General features: G+C 44.7%; 1 protein-coding gene across 1 annotated transcript; it reads left to right on the top strand.

Moving 5' to 3' along the window:
* Positions 1-594: 594 nt before the first annotated feature.
* On the top strand, positions 595-21410 carry tlcd4b (TLC domain containing 4b). Its single transcript, XM_072443600.1, has 7 exons — positions 595-920; positions 8149-8301; positions 12818-12907; positions 20362-20420; positions 20526-20620; positions 20815-20888; positions 20970-21410. Exons 2-7 carry the CDS (start codon positions 8156-8158, stop codon positions 21310-21312), a joined length of 807 nt encoding a protein of 268 aa, XP_072299701.1. The 5' UTR covers positions 595-920; positions 8149-8155; the 3' UTR covers positions 21313-21410.
* Positions 21411-21580: the final 170 nt, after the last annotated feature.

Here is a 21580-nt window from a genome sequence, read left to right as displayed (position 1 = left end):
ATAATGTCACATTCATGTGCATATAACTGATGTAAATAGAGTGTTTATTTGACCGTTATTCTTAGTATTAGTTTATTTTGTCTTATTTTTCCCCTCCATTCCTTATTAAGAAATGAGAAGTTTTGTCTATAGGATATTTGTTTATAAGAGTTCTTCTATTAAGAGTGTTTTTTAAACTTCCTATAAGTTATCTGTCCTTTTCCTCTGTATCTACTGCGTTGCAACAATTAAATTTCCCCATGTGTGGACAACAAAGGAATATCTTATCTTATCTTATGTCAATATATGAGCATTGTTAGGACGATATATTCTAGACTACTGCAGTCAGGATTTCAGAACGCGTCCCTCTAAATTATGTATTTATGTATTCATTATTTAATTAAGCAGTTCAGTTAAACTACTGTAGTGTACTTCGTGGACGTGCACGGTCTCATAATAACTCTTCGCAGGAGTAAACAGGTAAACACATCTTAACACATCTGGGGAAGAGAGTCATCATTCACATTTCTCCACTGTGGCCCTTTGTTCCTCGTGGGCGTCGCCGCGCTGGGGGTGTGTGCGTGCTGACGTCACCGCTCTGTCCCTTCTGTCAACGCCAAAATAAAACGAGCCAAAAACTTTTCCCTCGCGCTGGTAACTGAAAACACATGGCTTTCAGGCACCGGAGACGTGTCCGCGTCCCCGCCGGGCTCAGAGGCTTCCCGGGCCGTGGGGCTGTCGTGTGAGCAGCGGGGAAAGGCGCCGGTTTCTCCCCCTCCGCGGCGGTGATCCTTCTGCTTCTCGTGTTCTTGGGGTCTCAGCCGCGGCTCGCTCCTTGTTGTAGCCGTCTTGCTAGCTCACGTCAACTTGCTAGAAAGTGGAGCAGCGGCGGCTCTGACGGCAGCTCCTCCGCCTCCGCGGGCGCATGCGACGAATACAAGGTAAAACCCATCTTCCCGGTGCGTTTTGTCGGTGTGAATAACCCCCAAGAGCGGGCCTGTTGTTGTGTTTGTGTATCAACGTGTTTGCCCCACGTACACGTCCATTCTTCTACAGTCGAGTCTTGTGCTTTTCTTGTGCTCCTGCCGTGCCCCTGCCACGCTCCTGTCACTTGGCTCTTCACATTCACGTTCTTCCTTCATGGCTCATCTCCAGCGTGACCAGATGTGTGGGGTTGTGTGCATATGCTGCGTAGTTTAGCTTGTTGGCTAGTCGCTCCTCACCTGTGCCCGCAGGAGCCTGTGTCGTGGTGCAAACGGGCACTTTGTGCAGCGCTCCCGACATGTTATATAAAGCTTCCCCTTTGAACTGTGAGCGCAGGTTGTTGCAGAGGCTTCATGTGGACACAGACCTGAATGCTAATCCCAGCAGCTCATCAGCAGGAGCAGATGCAGGAAAGTGTGCAGTGAACTGTTGTTTCCTTCCTCATCTCCTCAGAGCCTGCAGAGAGCCACGTTTATTGCCTGGAGACTCTGGTGCCTCTGTTGCAATGCTGTACAGTGACACTGGGACTGTGCAGGGTTGGATTTCCAGAAGGAAAGGGCAGAAAACTGAACCGCTATTATTTATGTTTGGTCGATATGTCAGAGGGTCATGATCTGCTGACAGCAGCAAGACAGTCCTGTAGAACAAGGTCAAGCTTTGACACGTCTCCTGTACTGTGTGTGTGTGTGTTTGTATACTGTGTGTATGCTATGTTTGTGTGTATACTGTGTTTGTGTGTATACTGTGTTTGTGTGTATACTGTGTGTATACTGTGTGTGTGTGAGTGAGTGTATACTGTGTATGTCTGTGTATACTGTGTGTATACTGTTTGTTTGTGTGTGAGTGAATACTGTGTGTGTCTGTCTGTGTCTGTGTGTGTGTCCTCTCCCTCCATAGGCCGCCTGCACCAGGCTGTCAGGTGAAGAATGTCAGTGAATAATTCAGGCTCCCGCAGCATATGATCAGCGTGGCCCTGGATGTGCAGAGCTCCTGGGCCCTGGATGTGCAGAGCTCCTGGGCCCTGGATGTGCAGAGCTCCTGGGCCCTGGATGTGCAGAGCTCCTGGGCCCTGGATGTGCAGAGCTCCTGGGCCCTGGATGTGCAGAGCTCCTGGGCCCTGGATGTGCAGAGCTCCTGGGCCCTGGATGTGCAGAGCTCCTGGGCCCTGGATGTGCAGAGCTCCTGGGCCCTGGATGTGCAGAGCTCCTGGGCCCTGGATGTGCAGAGCTCCTGGGCCCTGGATGTGCAGAGCTCCTGGGCCCTGGATGTGCAGAGCTCCTGGGCCCTGGATGCAGAGCTCTGTCACAGCCTCGTCCTCTACAGTTTATTAAAGAGTTTACGACAACAATGACAACTTCTTCTGTTACATAACACCACCTTATCCACTTGTTTATATTTTTTATTGATTATCAATTTTATAATTTATAAAACCAGATTTGCAAGCAGTTCATATAGTAAACTATTTATGACAGTTTAGTAAATCGTAATTCCCCAGACGCTATTTTAGCTTGTCCCTAGAAGAGACAATAAAGTTTAACTGAACTTTATGGAAGGAGCCTGTACTTTTATTTCATTCAGAAACATTTAGAGAGAGATTTGGATGTGTGTTTGTAGGTTACGTCTGAAGCAGTTTGTCATATCATATGGTTCTAAGCTTTGTCTATAATGTACTGTACACATCTCCTATCTAGCCCGTTGTCCCATTCAAAGTCCAAAAGGCAAGGTCTCTTATCTCAGAGGTTGACTTGATGATTGGTCTTTGTATTGACTTCTGTCTGCCCTTGTGAGTTTGATCCTTCTGTTGTTCAGCCACAGAGCTAATAATCATTTACCATGAGATGGAAAATTTGACGATCAAAAACAAAGTGACTTTTTAAAACTATATTTTTTATATTATGATTCAGAGAAACCCATGTTTAATGGTGATAAAGCTGTATTTGTGACTGTGCTTCTTCCTCTGTGTGAACTATTGCCTCCGATGCTCCAAGCAAACTTCAAATAATGTCTGGTTTGGTCCATCACATCTTTGTATTTTAATCAATTTTGTGCCTTGTTTCCTGTTTTTCACACACAGTTAGCATGACACTGGACTTTAGGCAGTATAAATAGCCCTAATGTAGGCTGGAGTGCACATGCTTTAAGTGTCATGTGGTCAGTGGCTTTGCTCACTCTTTCTCAACGCTCAAATTCTGTCTCGGGCTGAAGCTGCAGTGGTCAGTTTGCACAAGCCTAATCTAGAATAAATGCCTGTAGATTGCTCCCTGTATTTGACCTCATGTCAGGTTTATCTGAACACAGAGCTGTGGTTTGTGCTTTGTGCACAAGTGGCTTTGGGGACAAAGAGCAGAAGTAATACAGTTTGGCCTCAGCTGCGCTCTTTTGTGGGAATAAATTGGACACATGGCCAAAAGCAAATGTCTTTTTGAGCCGGAGCTCTCTCTGTGAGTGATACGAGGGCCTTGTATTGTCATGTCACACTTGAATATTGACAACATATTTCATTATGAATTGAAATGGGGATCAGAGAAGGTGGGACATGCAGCAAATAGTCAGAGCCAGGATTCAAATGAACAAAACTGCTGCCGGCTGCACATGGGGCGGCATATGTGCTGCTCCCTTAACCACTCGACCCCCGGCAGCACAGATGAGTCACCATTGACTGGCCTTGGCCCCTGGACTGGTTCAACCAGTCAAAATGTGGCTGTGGAGAAGCACGAGACATGGTCTTCACACTGGGATTTAGTCAATGGATATAATAAAGATGAATCCAGTCCTAATGCATGAGATTCTTCTGTGACTTTAGAGTTCAATGTTTTAAAGGACCACTATGCAACTTTTCTGATAGAGGGTCCACTACCTTGTGTCCATGGTGATGGTAATACGTTTGTGTGTGTGTGTATTGTATATTTTATATACACCTCAACTGGCTCCTCTCGATTTGGAGGAGCAGTGGCTCTACTCCAAGCTCTCTTCCCGTGTGACTGAGCTCCTCACCCTATCTCTTGCGGAGCGCCCATCTGCCTTGCGGAGTTTTGCTTGTATCCGCAATCTTGTCCTTTCGGTCATTACCCAAAGCTCATGACCATAGGTGAGGTCAGGAACATAGACCGACCGGTAAATCGAGAGCTTTGCCTTTCGACTCAGCTCCTTCTTTACCACAACAGTCCAATGCACCGATCCAACTGTCGATCTCACGCTCCATCCTTCCCTCACTCGTGAACAAGACCCCGAGATACTTGAACTCCTCCACTTGGGGCAAAGACTCCCCGTCCACCTGGAGAGGGCAAGCCACGTTTTTCCGGTCGAGAACCATGGCCTCGGATTTGGAGGTGCTGATTCTCATCCCAGCTGCTTCACACTCGGCTGCAAACCGTCCCTGTGCATGTTGCTGGTCCAGGTTTGATGGAGCCATCAGATGAGATCCTGGGGTCCCCAAACCGGACACACTCTGACCCCTGACCACACCCTCCGACCCTTGACTGCCTTGAAATTCTGTCCATAACAACAATGAACAGAACCGGTGACAAAGGGCAGAGTCTAACACGCACTGGGAGCAGGTCCGACTTATGAAAACCACTCTGCTCCTCCTGAATCGGCATGAGATATTTTTAAATCTTTAAGCACTACATGGATTTGTGTCTACTGAGTTTTGACTTTTTCTTTCCCTCATATTAAACTTCTCAACACTATAGAAGGCCACTGTAATGTATTGTGAATCTAGTCTCCTCTGAGCAGGACATGAAGTGCCCTCTTGTCTGTCCGATGCAGTGAATGTGCTCGTCAGTCCAGTTTGGCCTGAGCACAGCCTCGTGTGACAGGAGTAATCCTCAAACTCAGAGTAAGCCTTTGTTTAGCGCTGGCAGGTGGAGGCGCTTCCCTCACTACAAGACCCTTCACTGCCATGTCCCCCCGAGCTCCGGGACTGAAGCAGCAGACTGTCAATCAAACGTCTTAAACCAAAGCACAGTAGAAGGAAATGGCACTGTAAGGATGTCAATTTGCTTCTATTTATTGTATTGTTCGGTCTCCTGGTGAATGAGTATCATGATTAATCAAGATTTATAGAAGAATATTTAAGCAATCCTTGCTTTGTTGGTGTTCTTAAAAACATCTCGACATTATACTGATTTTGATGCCACAATCGTACAACAAATATTTTCAACACTAAATGATAGTACTAGTGTTACCATGTGGTCTTAAAGGTTTTTAGTATGCGAGTATCATTCCAATACTGTTCAGGTACGGCCAGATTTCAACAGTAGCTTTAGTATTGATTTAGTATCCGTTATATTTTAGATGACCCTAATTAAAAAAAAAAAATTGTGATAATTGTTTCTTTGAATTGACTTTGGTTCGTCCAATCTGCCGGAATCAAGTGTTAATGTAATTTGATTCATTTTGTATTTTTTTTTTAAGAATGGAAGGTATTTCCCCTAAAAGCCTGACCTCTGGTCAAGAGAAGAGGAAGACAAGTAGAGGCTGTGATTGAGTGACAGCAACTGACAGCGACTGACCAGTGACAAAAAGTATAATGTATATATAAAGTAGATAATCACTTTACATGTTGTGCATCATTTTATTGATCTAAAGTTGATTACCGTATTTTCCGGACTATAAGTTGCACCAGCCAAAAAAAGAATTATAGAGAAGAGAAAAACATGTATAAGTTGCACTGGAGTATGAAATGCGGTTGCAAGTGTGAAAATAACAAATTATATCACATAAGTCGCTACGGAGTACAAGTATACAAGTATAAGTCACACCCGGGCCAAGACTATGAAAAAAGGTGCGACTTGTAGTCCGGAAAATATGGCACGTTGAAACCGGTCCATTGTAACCTGGATTATTTAAGGTCCAAACTGCAAAACTTCTAAACCTTGTCTCATTTATTGTGACATTTCACTGTAACCAGCAACCATTTTTTTGTTAAAGTGGCTACGCGTCAGATGAGGGATGTGGGTGAGGATAGAGGTCAGGCACTCGAGTCTCAGCTGCAGGACAATACGTGATCACTCAAACTTGATGCTACTGCTGCTTTTAACGGTGGCTGGTGCATTTACCCCTGTATCATTCTATCAAACTACAACTTTGACACAAAATCATGAAGAGGAAACACTGTTGTAGCTAATTTTCAAGCTCATGAAAGTTGATTTTACAGGACATGTCCCCCTTTTTAAAATGGCTGCCAATACATAATATCGTCTGTTCAGTAAGTTGAGGTATAATGTTGTTTCTGAGCTGATTTTGGTGACGTGTTTGTTTGTGGGCAGGAGCGGGGCCGGGCAGGAGCGGGGCCGGGCAGGAGCGGGGCCGGGCAGGAGCGGGGCCGGGCAGGAGCGGGGCCGGGCAGGAGCGGGGCCGGGCAGGAGCGGGGCCGGGCAGGAGCGGGGCCGGGCAGGAGCGGGGCCGGGCAGGAGCAGATAGGAATACATATCGAGTGCAAACAGCCGTCACCGGAGCAGCTCTGTTTGACCTTAGACTCACTTCACGTGTCAGATGACCGTCTCCTCTGAGCGTGTGACACATTCATAACATCCTGTTGCGCGCCAAAGAACTGGTGACTTGTCAAGTCTAAGCGTGATGATGAGTTTGTGTGGGTTGAACGTTTGTGTTGCTTTTTCAGACCCTGTAATTGTCTGTTGTTCAGTCACTGTAGCGGTGATAATAACGGGCGTGGCAGCAGCAGCAAACTTTATCATTTCGTTGGCGACGGATGGACATTTTGAACAGCATTGGTTACATTTGTATATTCTTTGTTCTTGCTTTAAAATAAAAATGATATACTGTCAATTTGATGTTTTTATAGGTTCTTTTTCAGCAGCCAAACAGTGTTGTTGTTGTTTTTTGTGGATTTTAATGGCGGCTGACAGCCAACTGCAAATGCAAAGTTTTACCCCAAATCTATTGACACTTTGCAGGAGGAACTACACTTGTGTTAATGGAGGAAAGTTCTGTAGTTGCCATGGTGACACAGGGCACACATAAATAAGTTTTTAGATGGACACAAATTTGATTAATATGCAGTGTTTATGTGTGGTTTTCAACAGAAAAACGCTTGACTTCTGCCTGTGACTTTAATGCTTATGAAACAAGCAAACTTAATGCCACAAATCTGCTTTACCTGGTGTAACTATGGTCGAGTTGTGACGGCTTCAGACAGAGCTAAAGCCGGCGATATCATGTGAAAATTTGACATTATAAAGTGCATCAACTTCTGTTCTGTCTTTTACTGCTATAAACTAGTATCTCTAAACCATTTAATTTAAATTCCATTTTCTACAGCCATTTATAGCCGCCATGCATTTTGTAATAGATTTGAGTGACGTCATTACCTAGAATTTTCCAGTAATTCTTCTTTCTGAGCTCAAAGCTAAATAGTCTTTCAGAAAGCGTAGCGTTTGAAGTGGCGCAGCAGCTGCCCGCGCACCGTGTGGCTCTGGAGTTTGAACCCGTTTGCTTCAACTTGACAATCCTCTTTTCTTCCCTCGCTCGGCCTTTTGTTGTCTTCCCAGGGATTTGGCTGTGTCCTAAACAACTGGCCGTAATCCCCCCCCTTTTTACTAAATATTCATAATAACGCTCTTCTTTCTTCCAGCGCCTGAATGCCCTTTCACGCACTGTACTCTGCCTCGTACAGGGAGCGTTCACCACTTCACTGGCCTTGCACCTTCAGGCTCCGGTCTTATTATGAAGTCCTCATTGTTGCACCGCTCCCTCAAGGCGGTTCAAACATTTCTAGTCGTAGTAAAAGTTGTCTCCACTGAGCCAACTTCCGCAGGGATCATTAACCATTGCACGACTCTTGTTTTTACTCCCGCTTCACCGCCTCCTTTCTCTCGTACTCCACAAAACACTGCATTGTAATAACTGTTCCTATTTTTTTTCCTCCTCCTGCCACTTATGTGTCGCCCCTGCTTTAGGCCTAGTCACCCTTTTCGTGTCGCACTCGTCTCCTGGCCCCGCCCTCCTGTCCCAAACGCTACCGTCGCTCACTCCGGACAGCCTTCATCCTGCTTTTTCTCTCTTTCCGCCTTCTTCTTCTGTCCTGGCGTGTCTTCTCTGTGTGTGCGTGTGCCTCCCCCGGATTCCGCCCGCTGTTACGAAATGATTGACGGCCGCCTATTGAACCGGTCCACGTGTGTCTCCTGTCCCCCCCCTCACGTCCCCCCCCGCTCTGATCCGCAGGCGAGTGATGGACGCGAGAGAGCTGACGGTGGTGGCGGGCAGCTTCGTGGGGTTCCAGCTCCTCTGCTCGGCGGTCTGCCCTCTCCTCTCCGCCGCCATCTCCTCGGGATACGCTCTGCTGCCCTCGCACAAGCACATCGAGTGGAACTCCCGGTGGGTCACGCGCACGAACTCCGATCGATTCGCGCGTACGTTCAAAATGACGCTATTCCCGTTACGCAAACACTTAGTTTTGTCGCAGCTTCTTGAGTCAAAAATGAGCGGCAATCAAAAACAAATTGTATTAAGTCGTTTGCGTATTTTTTATCTGAATAAAGCCACAGACACGATGACTTTTCTCCAGATGCGCTAATGTACAGCATTATCTCCCTCCATGGGAGTTTGGGCCGTAAAAGACTGTTAGCCGTCCAACATTAATAATTGCTGAACGTATTATTAGAGTTCTGCTTGGTAAATTATTGATATTTATGGACTGGAATTCAAAGTGTTATTCTCTACATTTTCTCATTTACGATGCTGTTGTGGTTGTTACTTGCACCTCTTGTAGACTCCATCTCTTTGTATCCAAGGCAATGATATTTAAAAAAAACTCAAATCTGTCACGCCCTATTGGTAATACACATAATAATTTAAATCCATTCATTTTTATTTTGCCTGTGAAAGGAAGCTAATGCTGCATGCTGGGTTTCCAGTTTTTCCGACCTATAAATTTCTCCTTTGTGCCCAGTGTTTATTCAAGTGTCAGAACAACCTCTGGCAGGTAAAGTGTGTTTAATTTCACTCGCATCAGCAATAAAAGCTCCCCGTCGTCTCGGCCCAGGAGCAGCCCGGAGCCTGTTTCAAAGCAAATTGTTGTTCTACAATTAACTGCTGCTAAATGCATCATTAAAAAGCCATCACGACGCTTCAAGTAGTGTTCATTCGACACTGTCTGGGGGATATTTGCTGTCCTTCAAAACCCTGCCATTCTATTCACCAACACGCTGCGTGACATACGATCACCTACAGGCCTTGACCCGTCAGCGGCGTCACAAACACTGAAGCGTACAGACATTTTAGCTCTTTACAATGACGCGGCATATGATCTCTTAAATCAGGCATGTCCAAACTAGGGCCCGGGGGCCGAATGCGGCCCTTAAACCAATTTTTGTTGGCCCATCGCAATTGCGTCAAATGCAAAATGTCGAATGATTCACTTTGTCATTCAATGTTTGTGGCCCTCTGCCCCGTTTAAGTTTCAAAATGCGGTCTTAAATGATCCTGTGGAATGTTGGGGCAAAGCAAGAACAGCTCCATGGAGACTGGACCCTTCATCCGAAAAGTCAGGTCTGTGGAGAGATGAGCCCCCTAACAGATGTTTTTTTTTGGGTGCAGTAAAAAGTATTAATTGCACAATGTTCTGTGATGTTGTAGAATCCCTCCACTTCTGTGAACGCTGCTCCTCGTAACGCAACCTTTTTACCAACCGCTTTGAGACTGGTTCCTCCCATCAAATTAAAAGTCTTAAGCCCAAAATGTTCTGCAGACTTAACTTTCAGAAAAAAAACGCTGGAGTTTTCTCGGTTATTGCCCTTCCAAAAATAACAAAATGCATAAAAAAAAAAAAAAAAAAAAAAAGCTTTCCTTCCTCGTTGCTGATAATGTGAAATAAGAAATCAGCGAATCCTCCCGCAGATCTGATGGGACATGCACTTTGTCCAAAACAAAGCCTTGCAGAGGTGTGACATACTAATGAGCTGTACAGTTTAGGAGAGTCATCACCTCTGAGACGGCGCCCGCGGCAAACCTCAGTTTGTGAGAGCGCAGCTGTGATCCGAGCGCAGAACTTCCATGCACAAACTTCCAGGGTCCAAGTTCACAGGGCACTGACCCCAGTTATGAAGGATGTTTTCCTAACTTTACAATTTGGCTTTGGTCATATTCACATTCTTCTCCTTTTCAGATGACCTCGGTTCAACTTGTATGCTCATATTTTCATTATACAGGCTATTGAACAGAATATTTAAAACCAGGTCATAGGCCACACTTTTACTCCAGAGTTGGTTATTGTTGCGTAACATCCAAGATCCTTTGTTAGAATCTTTAAACAAGATAAAAAAAAAGAATGAAAAGATGTCGTAAGTGAAGTATTTTGGCGTATAGTGCGGTCATACATCGCTGTAACAGTTCCTCTGATGGTCACCGCGTTTGTTCAACGTTTAATAATGAAGCTGTTGCCTAGCTACTTCATTTTTGAACATTGACCTGAAATAGTCTAATTTTGTTAGTTGATCCACCCTGAGTATAGGGTAAAATTACAACTCATTTGATAAAAACTTTTGTAAGTATTAATTGGGGCTCTACAGTCACACTTTTTAATTGGATGAAAATGGTATAAAAGTTCAACTATTTTAAACACGGTTATGGGGGGAATAAATAAAAATACTGTAATAGTCGTTATAGTTTACATTTTTTAAAGAGAACTTGTTTATGAGATTACTCCTATAAATGTAATGACTGGTGGTTTATTATATAATCAGTGCAACGGGGCTTTATTTAGCTGTAATTTCCAGGTGGAGGTCGTTCAGTTTAACAATGTCGGTGTATGAATGGCAGCGAATAAGCGTTATTTCCTCATTAATCACAGTATAGTCTAAATATTCAATTAGTCCTATTGATTTGAGCTCATGTAACAGCAGTTGGCCCCTTTTTACTCCAGGCATTTTAACCATCTTCCCTTGTAAATAATATTCCAACTTTGTTTTTTTGTAAGAGCCAAGAACGGATCAAAGAACAGCTGCAGTGTTGGCAGCATATTTTCCCAGAGCAGAAATATTGACACGGTTTCACACAACTTCCTCCTCCAGCTGAATCCCTCCAGCTTGTTCCGTTCGGAGACATTTACAGTGCCCTCCATTTACGCACTATTGGCATATGGTTGAAACCGGCTTTACAAATTGTCCCGTTTAAAAAAATGTTGGGCAAAAAAGCTCTTCCGTAACTGAAGAAACGTGCGCCGGTGCCAGAGATATTTGCTATTTTCAATTGAGCAAAATGTCAACCTACGGAATGACTGGATTGGATGGATTCCAAGCAGGACTTTTAAGAGTTTTAAGAGTTTCACTGGATGTGTTCTACAGTCGATTCCATTTGGTTATCTTTGTCCAGTGCAGGAGGATTGTTCCACACTGTGACCTTTTTTACAAATCTGGCGAAATTGCAGAAGTCGGCTGGGTCTTTGGGTCAGAAAGTCGACCAAAAACTAAAGTTGCGTATAGATTTTTATCAAGGCTTCCACTGTGAAAGGCGGAGGTGCAGTTGTGGTTCTGTCGCGCTGGACTCAGACCTCAGACGGGCTCCACGGACGGACGGACGGCAGCTGTGACCGCAACACCTCTGATAAAGAATATCTGCAGTGGCCACTCGATAAACCGCTCCAAAGGTCAGGGGTGATGCTGCATCTGAGGAGATAAACAGCGGTTACACTCACGTGGACCAGAGCGGAGAATACAGACGTCAGGCAGAGACTGGATCGGCGCTGACGTGTATTACCTGTGTAAATGTTCTGTCCAGAAAACACTAACGAAGGAAAACTACTGCACTAACTTAACTATGAGAATAGGCCTGTCACAATAAACGACAATACTGGGAAAAAATCTGTTCCGGCAAAGCACTGATGCAAGGATAAGAAACAAGATAAGCCCTTTTTTCTAAATCTACAGTATTGTACAGTACAATGAATACACAGCAGAATGAAACACTTGGTAGTTAGTATCTGTGACGTTTAAGTATGCAAACCTCTACATCTCAATTGCTCTAGGAAACAATATTCTTATATCATCTGCACACAGAAAACAACAGATATTATTTGCGTGACATGACATGGCCTAAAACGACATCGGAATGACATGACCTGACCTATGTCCCCATTACACTACAAAGAGTTCATTTATTAAGCGATGGAAGGTGCAGTAATGATCTTATCTTACAATTGACCAATAATGATGAGTAATGGTTTCTGGAAGAGTTTACAACCTCACCTTTTTGCCTGTATTTATTATCTATTTAAAGCAGGCATGTCCAAACTACGGCCCGGGGGCCAAATGCGGCCCTCAGACCAATTTTTGTTGGCCCTCCAGCTTCCTGCTATGTCGGCCCAAACAACAAAAACTAATACTTTTTTACTGTGAAATTGGAAAATTCAGGCATATTGATGTTATACCAACCTAATATTAATGTTCTAGGTCTAATTAAAGGTGTGGAGGCTCATCGCAATTACGTCAAATGCAAAATTTCGAATGATTCACTTTGTCATTCAACATTGTCAAGTTGTTTGTGGCCCTCTGCCCTGTTTAAGTTTCAAAATGCGGTCCTTGGTGAAAAAAGTTTGGACACCCCTGATTTAAAGCAATAGGGCTGCACATTTTATCACAATATCAAAATCCGTATTATAGAAGTAGCATAGTTTCAGTATCTCTGCACTCGGGGCTAAAACGTTACTATTTTACTCTGAAAAGTACTGTAAAACGTGCATCTTCAGCCGTCTCGCCCGCCTCATTCTGCTGTTGTCTCAGCAAAATCGAAATACATTTTGGTCCATTAAAACCGACTAAAGACTGACCGCCCTAACCTTCATGTGAAATATTGTCCCAAGAAGTTTATTTATTGTTCTCTCTTGTCTTCTTTTCAGGATTGTGTCCACAGTCCACGCCCTGATCGTAGGCTTCTTTTGTTTGTACATCCTGTGGTTCGACGATGCAGTGAACGCCAACCCAGTCTGGTAGGCAAAACTCACAGCTTTATAATATATGGTATACAATGCAATTCAATAGTCTAATTACCATTATTTTCGCTCTTCTCCATACATTACATTTCCGAGTTTTCCCACCGCTCTAAAAGTTGAAGTGTACACGAATGCGGTAGTGGGCGTTTGTGTACTCCGTGTACTGGCAATTAGGCAGAATATAAGCAGCCTCGCAATCAAAACGGGACGGGCTCCAACCGCCCACGATCTGTGACGGGGAGGAGGGCTGAGAAGAATCGACACATTCGCAGCGAAGGACAATGGTACACGTGCAAATCCAGTCCCGAACCACGAACCGGCACGCAGTAGATCTAGCCTCATCATTTCTTTCCCAGACTGCTGTGTTTTTAGATGTTTACATTACATTCTGTATTTAAATGAGGTCTGCAAAAGACTAGAAGTAAATGAGATGTCACGAGAAGATGGATGTCTTCATACAGCATTCTATTTTGTGTGTGGAGGGCGGTGGTAAAAAAATTAAAAGGGAATGTACAAGTAGGCAACAGCGTGTTCTCTGATCGTACGGCGCGGCTGTGTTTAAGGATGGATGAGTCCCCAGGGAGCTGTAGATCCCCCCCAGATTTAAACTTTCATTATTGTCTTACTGTCTGCGCCCCGTCTCCGCTGCCGACAGTGGATTTTTCTCTCTTTTAGCAGATGAATCCACACTTATTGTAAAGTCATTCGTCCAAACGTCACGGCGCTCGTCTTTGCCGCCTAAAATTGCAGAATCTACCTCTCCAACCGGATTTCTTTTCATAGCACACGCCCCCCCCCCCCCCCCCTTTCCTCTCTTCTCCCCCCCCCCATGAGGCTTTTGCTGAAGCCTCATGCAACCCCTTCGTCTGGCTCGGAGCGCGCGGTGGAATCAATGCAACACACACGCCTCCCCTGGTCGTATTGTGTGGCTCCGGGCTCCGCAGCTGACGAGCGAGTGGGGGATGGGGGAGGCGGATTCAAGACGCTCCGGCTCAGTTTGTGACCGGGCTGTGCGCCGAGCGTGTTCTGAGGAAAGTCTGTGCATCTACGACCGTGTGTGCACCGGCGCTGCACCAATTGAATAAGGTTACAAGCTGCAGTGAAAATAGGCTTTTTTAGTTATGTTAGTCATGTCTCAAATGGCTTATTATTTTGGAATTTCCATGAGCATTGATGCTTTAACCATAATTGAATCTGAATCCAAAGCTGTTTAAAGGTGTACTATGTAACCTTTATGTGGAGGTTTTGCCACCTGCTTGTCTGAAATGTTCCACAATATGGCATTGTACTTTAGATGTATGGATATATACAGTCAGATATATGGAAAGGCCCCACAGTAAAAGTGGAGCGTTTAACAATAAAAACGCCTGTATGGTCTAATGAAAGATGATGCCAAACAATGGAACTTTCCACGCAAAGCAATTACATCTCCATGGAGACCAACTGACGGTGGACATGTTTCAAAGTGTGATGTATTGATGTATGAAATATCACAATAAGCTGTGATATTGAACTGACTTTATGCCACTGATGTGATAAAAACCCAAAAGACTGAGAATCCCAGAAAACATGAGTGTTTCATTCTGCCATTTATTAGTTTTATCTTGGGTGTTTTGAAAGGCGCTTGCAAAAATATAGTATTTAAAATCTATCACATCCATCGAGTCAACTCTCTGCTACCAAAAAATAACGCAAAATTCCCCACTTATGCAAAGAATGCATACTCGACACTAACAATAAGTTGATTTAAGTAAATATTGTCTCAGGCGTCCCCCCCATCCATAAAATAGTGCATACATTAGGCTGGCTATTGCCTAGTACCTCATGATATAATGCGTCCCTCCATACATGGTCCACTCTACGATACAAATCCCGATACACGTCCTGATTCATGGATATCCATTCAAACCGGTGTTAAAAACGTTTGCTAAAATGATGTTTTGATAGAGTAGAGTAGATTTCATGTTCATCTGTCCTGTCAGAATACAACTGTCCTAGGACAAAGTCACATTTTCAGCTCCTCAGATTCAGCAGTCTGTAGGTTCAGAAGTGTAGAACTGTCTAATGACTTCATGTTTACTTCACGCTTCTCTGTATCGATACACGAGAAGTCCATCACAATATAGCACTATATCGAGCACAGCCCGACTTACAGACTTCTACAGTGTACATAACTACACCTAAAAAAACTAAATTACTGCCATTTCTACCTTGTGTCTAAGTAGGTACTAGTACAACCACTTTAGTGTGACACCTCCGGTCATCATGTAGTGTTCAGGTTATGAGTTGCATCCATGTAGTTTGTCCTGTTGAGCATCAGACAAAGGGTTTACTCGAGTACACCAGCCCCTGCCTTTGCCACTATTCTATATTTGATCACTTGCATTGTGTGAACTAGCTGCAAGTTATGAAACGAAGGGATCACATCGAAGGGAAAACTGTTGCATATAAAATTGACCAAAACCCTTAATGTTTGGAGCGTTCTGATTATGTGTAGAACGAGCACAGCCAAACTGAACTCGGCACTTGAAAGTTGCTCATAGAAGACTAACAGGATCTCAGTACAGAGAGACACGACCCCCTGCAGGCTCCACGTCCCCCTCCAGAGTCCAGGTGTTCTCTAAAGCTCATTCGCTTTCCTCCTCTTTTATCTGGCCTTTTCCCCCCGTGGACCAGCGGAACGATCTCTCACACTCTCTGCTCCAGCGGTCACTTCTCGTAGCCCTCCTATTTCTCAACTTCCCCGCTTGAACGTCCAGCCCTGTTACAACAGCAAAGCCCTAATTCTCCATCAATCTGATTGCATTAGGGCATTGTTAAGAGGTGTCACGCTGCCTGCTTTGTTCACAGCACTTGGCTCCGCAGAGGCCGCGCACGCTGCTGTTAGGGACGGGACATTGTCGACTGTTTTGCAGCAGGTTTAACTGCTGCGGCTGCCAACTCCGCTCCGGGATCCAGTCTTAATCCAGGCGGGCAGGCTCGGTCACTCACCGCTATCCTGGGTGCACTTGATTGGCTTATCTGGACCTTAACTTGAACACGCAGTGGGAAAGTGAAGGGGGAAGGGGGTCATCTGAGGAGAGAGGGGGGCAGTTCATTCCAGTTTAGACCCAGATTTTCATTCTGTGGCCTCAGAATTGGAACGGTTTCAAGAGTTCTGTGTCTGTAAGTAAACTTAACCTTTTGACTTTTACTCTGCAAACTTTGCTCTACAACTTATTGGAAAACACATTCCCTTGGTGCAAATGCTTTGTGTTTTGTCTATGTAAAAGTATTATTAGGTTTTGAGCGTTTCAGTGGTGGTTTAGTGGTTCATTGTGTGGCACATATTACCACCTTGGCGTTGTGGATTTGATTCCTGGCCTCGGCCGTTTGTATATTTGTATTAACTCTTTCTCCCAAAGCTTGCTGCAGATGTCCAGTCCATTCAAAGCTTGCAAAATAAGGAGACTCTATCTTATCGATTTGCTGTAGTTGTATATTAGTTAACGAGGCGTGTGCAATTCCTAAATGTATCAATCATATTTTGGAAACGATATTATGGCAATCTGACCTGTGCCTGTAAATGTCTTGGTCGAAGTTAAAGTCCTGCATAAAACTTGAATCGACTCTTTAAAATTAACTGCCCAAGTACAGGAATGTCACTTTGTTCCCTTTAAGTTTTTGTTATGCACATATTATTTTCAATGTAATGTTTAATTGTGTCTACTGTATTTTTTATTTTTTTTGACACATTTCCCACGTTTGGATCAAACCTTCAATGCCCTGGTCAGTGTTTACATCCAGTGCATCTCTACCATAGACTCAGTTTGACCTCTGTGTAAAAAGAGTTTTTATATTTCATCCATGGCCAACTTCCTGTCAGTTAGGCTTCTATTGAGAGAAACTGTTATCGTTCCTCTACATTAAACCCAAGCTGGGGCCCTCTAATTGGATTATTGGGAAGGCTCTAAAGCAGCCTCCAGACTCTGGGACTATCAGTCCATCACTGGACTAGCCAAGATCCAGTTTGCTGCCCTTTTCTTTAAGTGCGAGGTAAAGTGATCTGGCTGATGGGTTAACAGAGTGTGTGGAGCTATCCACAGTAACACGTATACAATAAATGTATACATTTCAGTGTCTGTTTGTCATGGTGCCATAAAGCAAGAGAGAATTGGACATGACATGAAATGCCTCACTTGCAAGTATTTCAAAACATTTTTACACATGATATTTAGCACCTGTTGTTGCAAGTTATGAATTGAAATTATACCAGTTATTTTTGAAGGGGTTCCCAAAACTTTTCGCGACGTTGTTTTCACCTGATCCCCACAGACGGAGGCTGAAGCTCTCAAACCTGTAGCGTGGACTTCTAAAGCTGCGTTCAGACCGCGGCGTCCAATTCGCGCCCGTCGCAGGAGTTCGACAGAGCGAGCAGAGTTTAGTCAATTTCATGATTTGCTCCAAGAGCTGCGTCTTGAGGATTTTTAAAAATCAAATCAAATCAAATCAATTTATTTTTGTAAGGCCCAAAATCACAACAACAGTTGCCTCTGAGGGCCACAGGGAGAAATGAATCAACAATGTCTGTGGTGGCGATGGAGTCAGACAATGTCTGTGGTGGCGAGGGACGATGTCCCAGGGTCCTCTGTCCTTAGACTCTCCTTCTCGGCCAGGAAAAACTACAAAAAAAACCTCTTTGGGAAAAAAGCGTAGAAACCTGGAGGAGTTCCAGTGAAGGAGAGATCCGACTCTCACAGACGGACAGACGGACACGAGGAGACTGGAGCTGGACCCACTCTTCAGGCAGATGAGGGACCGACTGAGGCGAGCTGGACCCACTCTTCAGGCAGATGAGGGACCGTCTGAGTCGAGCTGGACCCACTCTTCAGGCAGATGAGGGACCGACTGAGGCGAACTGGACCCACTCTTCAGGCAGAAGAGGGACCGTCTGAGTCGAGCTGGACCCACTCTTCAGGCAGAAGAGGGACCGTCGGAGTCGAGCTGGACCCACTCTTCAGGCAGATGAGGGACCGTCTGAGGCGAGGTGGACCCACTCTTCAGGCAGAAGAGGGACCGACTGAGGCGAACTGGAGCCACTCTTCAGGCAGATGAGGGACCGTCCACACAGGGCAGGGACCACTTCACCAGGGGAGGGGCATCTGGGTCCACAGGTCCTCAGGAGTGAGAGAAAGAAAAGAAGGCGGTGAACAGTTTGCAAGTGGAATCAAAAAATAAATATTGTTTGATAGCATAAGTAGTCAGAAGAAGAAGAGGATAGTGCTCAAGCTGTCATACTTCCCCCAGCATAGTTACTCCTAGGGCAGCATAGCTGAAGCTGTGGGTTTATCTTTCTGTTCCTAACTACTCTGACCATAAGCGATTTCGAAGAGGAACGTTTTAAGCCTGGACTTAAATGAAGAGACTGTGTCAGCATATTTAACATGGGTCGGGAGCTGATTCCATAACACAGGAGCTTGGGAGCTAAACGCTCTACCTCCTACAGTACTTTTAGAGACTCTTGGCACCACCAGAAGGCCGGCATTCTGAGAGCGAAGAGCTCTGTTTGGATGATATGGTTCTATAGCATCTTTGAGGTAGGATGGGGCCATGTCATTTATGGCTTTGTAGGTCAAGAGTAGAATTTTGAATTTGATTCTGGACTCGACGGGGAGCCAGTGAAGAGACTTCAGCACTGGCGTAATGTGCTCTCTTCTTTTTGTTCCTGTTAGTAATCTTGCTGCTGCATTTTGAACCAGTTGAAAGCTTTTTATGGAGCTTTTAGGACACGCTGTGAGCAGGAGTTACAGTAGTCTAATCTAGTCGTTACAAATGCATGGATAAGTTTTTCGGCATCACTTTTAGGCAGGATTCTTCTGATTTTGGCGATGTTGCGCAAACGGAAATAGGCTGTTTTACAAGCTTGATTTATATGAGCTTTAAATGAGAGCTCCTGGTCAAATAAGACTCCAAGGTTTCTTACAGTAGAACTGGAGGCTACACTGACATTGTCCAGTGTGACTATCTGCTCAGATAGAGCGTGACTATCTAAAATCGTTGCGGGGTTTGTTTTGGGTCCTCTTCTGGGTTGCCAGGGACAAACGGATACTACAGCGCATTGTGCCTCTGCTGAGAAAGTGCTCGGCTGCAGACTTCCTTCTCTAAAGGACCTGTACATCTGCAGGACTCTGGGACGAGCAGGTCGAATCACAACCTTCTCACCCTGGACATGGACTATATGGGCCACTCCCCTCAGGCAGGAGGCCACTCCCCTCAGGCAGGAGGCCACTCCCCTCAGGCAGGAGGCCACTCCCCTCAGGCAGGAGGCCACTCCCCTCAGGCAGGAGGCTACGGTCCATCCGGACCAGAACCTCCCGTCATAAGAACAGTTTCTTTCCCTCTGCTGTTGGACTCATGGACACTTCTTTAACACTGTCACTTTAACTATGATTTAATCACTCACTGCACTGTTCACTTTCTGCAATGTAAATTTAACTGTAAATGTTGTGTATTTTTTATGATATATATGTTACTTTGTTTTATGTTGCACCAAATCACCAAAGCAAGTCCCTGTGTTTGTGAATATTGTTCATTGGCAATAAACCGTTTGATTCTGATACAAACGCGAGCTGAGGTTCTGCAGCTGAAAGAGTGTCAATAGTGAATAATGAATTTTCTCCTGTTAGAGCTCAAAGCACATCTAAATGTGAAAACACTTCTTACAATCTCATAACAAGTATAAAGGTCGGCAACTCTGACCCCTGACATCCAAAAGCAAATAATCACAGGTTTTCGACCTGAAGAGCGCTGCAGGCTCCACACTTCTGACTGACACTGACTTTGGCCTTGTCCACAGCTGAACCTTTTCTCTCCAACTCTTTCTGAGTCTGTGTTTTGAGGAAATGAATTGTTGTGGGCTTTGTTCATACAGTATGGAGTATGTAGTCACATGACCTATGCCACTGACACAGGGATCATGTGTCCACTGAGGCTGATGAGCCCAACGGTCAGAACAAGTGACCAATACAAACGTCTTTAAACCTGGTCAAAAGAACATGGAACATTTGAACTCTGGCTTGTTGATTCTCACTAAATATATCTAACAATCTTTTTGTGACAATACTTTTTTTTTGTTTTTGTTTGTGGTACCAGTACATTTTGTTATGGTTCTTTTTGTCATTATATAATTATTAATACAAGTTTAAATCAAATAGCATTTCTTTGACTAAAAAAATATATATATATTTTCATCCTGCACATACGTGTGTATATGTATATAGTATTGAGAAACACCTGTTAACTCCACATTTAGCTGTATTTTAGGAAAAACAGCATTTCTTAAACTGAAAAGGGAAAACTGTTCTCATTTCCTCTCCGTAACAATAAAGTCTCCGTAATTGGCCTCTGTTCAGTTCCTAATACTGTAGATGATGATAAAGGCTTTATAACCCAGAGCTCTTGTGCTTCCACAGGGGCGACCCCAGCCTGGTCAAGTTAAATGTAGCTATCACATGTGGCTACCTTCTCTACGGTAAGCCCCGCCTCTGAGCCCCGCCTCTGAGCTCCGCCTCCTCTGAGTGTAGAACTGTTACAAACTATTGTTGGATCCGCTCTCAGACTTCTGCTCCTCTTTCAGACCTCGTGCTGCTGGCCTGTAACTGGAGAGCTATGGGAGACACCTTTTTCCTCTGTCACCACTTGGCGGCGCTCTATGCATATGGTTATGTGCTGGTAAGGCCTCATTCATGGACATCTTTTTTCTTTTCTTTCAGCATTGAAAACATTTGGCAAACTCTTGTTCCATTTAGTTTAACTTTAACAAATGCCTAATTGTTTGTGTGATATAAAAATGGCAAAACTAATGCAACTGAACAATGACCAAAGCAAGAATGACTCTCGAATGAAAAGGTTTGTTTGTTTTCCAGACACGTGGCGTACTTCCATATTTTGCCAACTTCCGTCTTATTTCAGAGCTTTCCACACCATTCGTAAACCAAAGGTAAGTTTATTGCACATGTCATTTTCTGTTTTTCCATTTCTAAAGTTGTATCAATCCTGTGTCTTGTCTTCTCTGCTGCAGGTGGTTCTTTGAGGCATTAAAATACCCGCGCTCGCACCGTCTGGTGGTGCTGAACGGATTGGCCATGGCGGTGGTGTTCTTCTTGGTGCGTATAGCGGTCATGCCTTCGTACTGGGCCAGTGTCTTTGCCACCTTCGGCACGCCGGAGTTCGAGCGGCTGGGTTTGGGTGCCCAGGTGGCGTGGATTACCTCCTGTATCGCACTGGACATCCTGAACACAATCTGGATGTACAAAATCACACGGGGAGCGTACAAAGTGCTGATGGGCACAAGAGGGAGGAAGGAGAAGGACAAAGTCGAGTGTTCTGACAAAAAAGATCATGTCAATAACCACACGGACTGAGACGGAGCAAATGTAGAGTCAAACAGAACTCTACAACCTTTGGGCTTCTGAAAGTGACTGAAAGTAAGTGGCTGAAGGTGGCGTCAGGGGCTAAGACTCCTCAGGGTGCTCCCCCACAGGAGGCGGCTTCTCCCTCTGGCACCAGCCATGGAGGTCTCACTCAGAGCTCAAACACTTCTACCAAGTGGTATGGTACATGTCCAATCATGCAGAGGATTTATATAGATTCATAAATCAGACTTTGTTGCAAGAAGCGTCCCCAAAACTT

This window comes from Eucyclogobius newberryi, unplaced genomic scaffold (assembly GCF_026437365.1).
Source record: "Eucyclogobius newberryi isolate DKJ021-1_F unplaced genomic scaffold, fEucNew1.0.hap1 SCAF_13, whole genome shotgun sequence".
Lineage (NCBI taxonomy): Eukaryota > Metazoa > Chordata > Actinopteri > Gobiiformes > Gobiidae > Eucyclogobius > Eucyclogobius newberryi.
The sequence above is the reverse complement of the archived record's forward strand: the minus strand, read 5'-3'. Positions and strand labels throughout refer to the sequence as shown.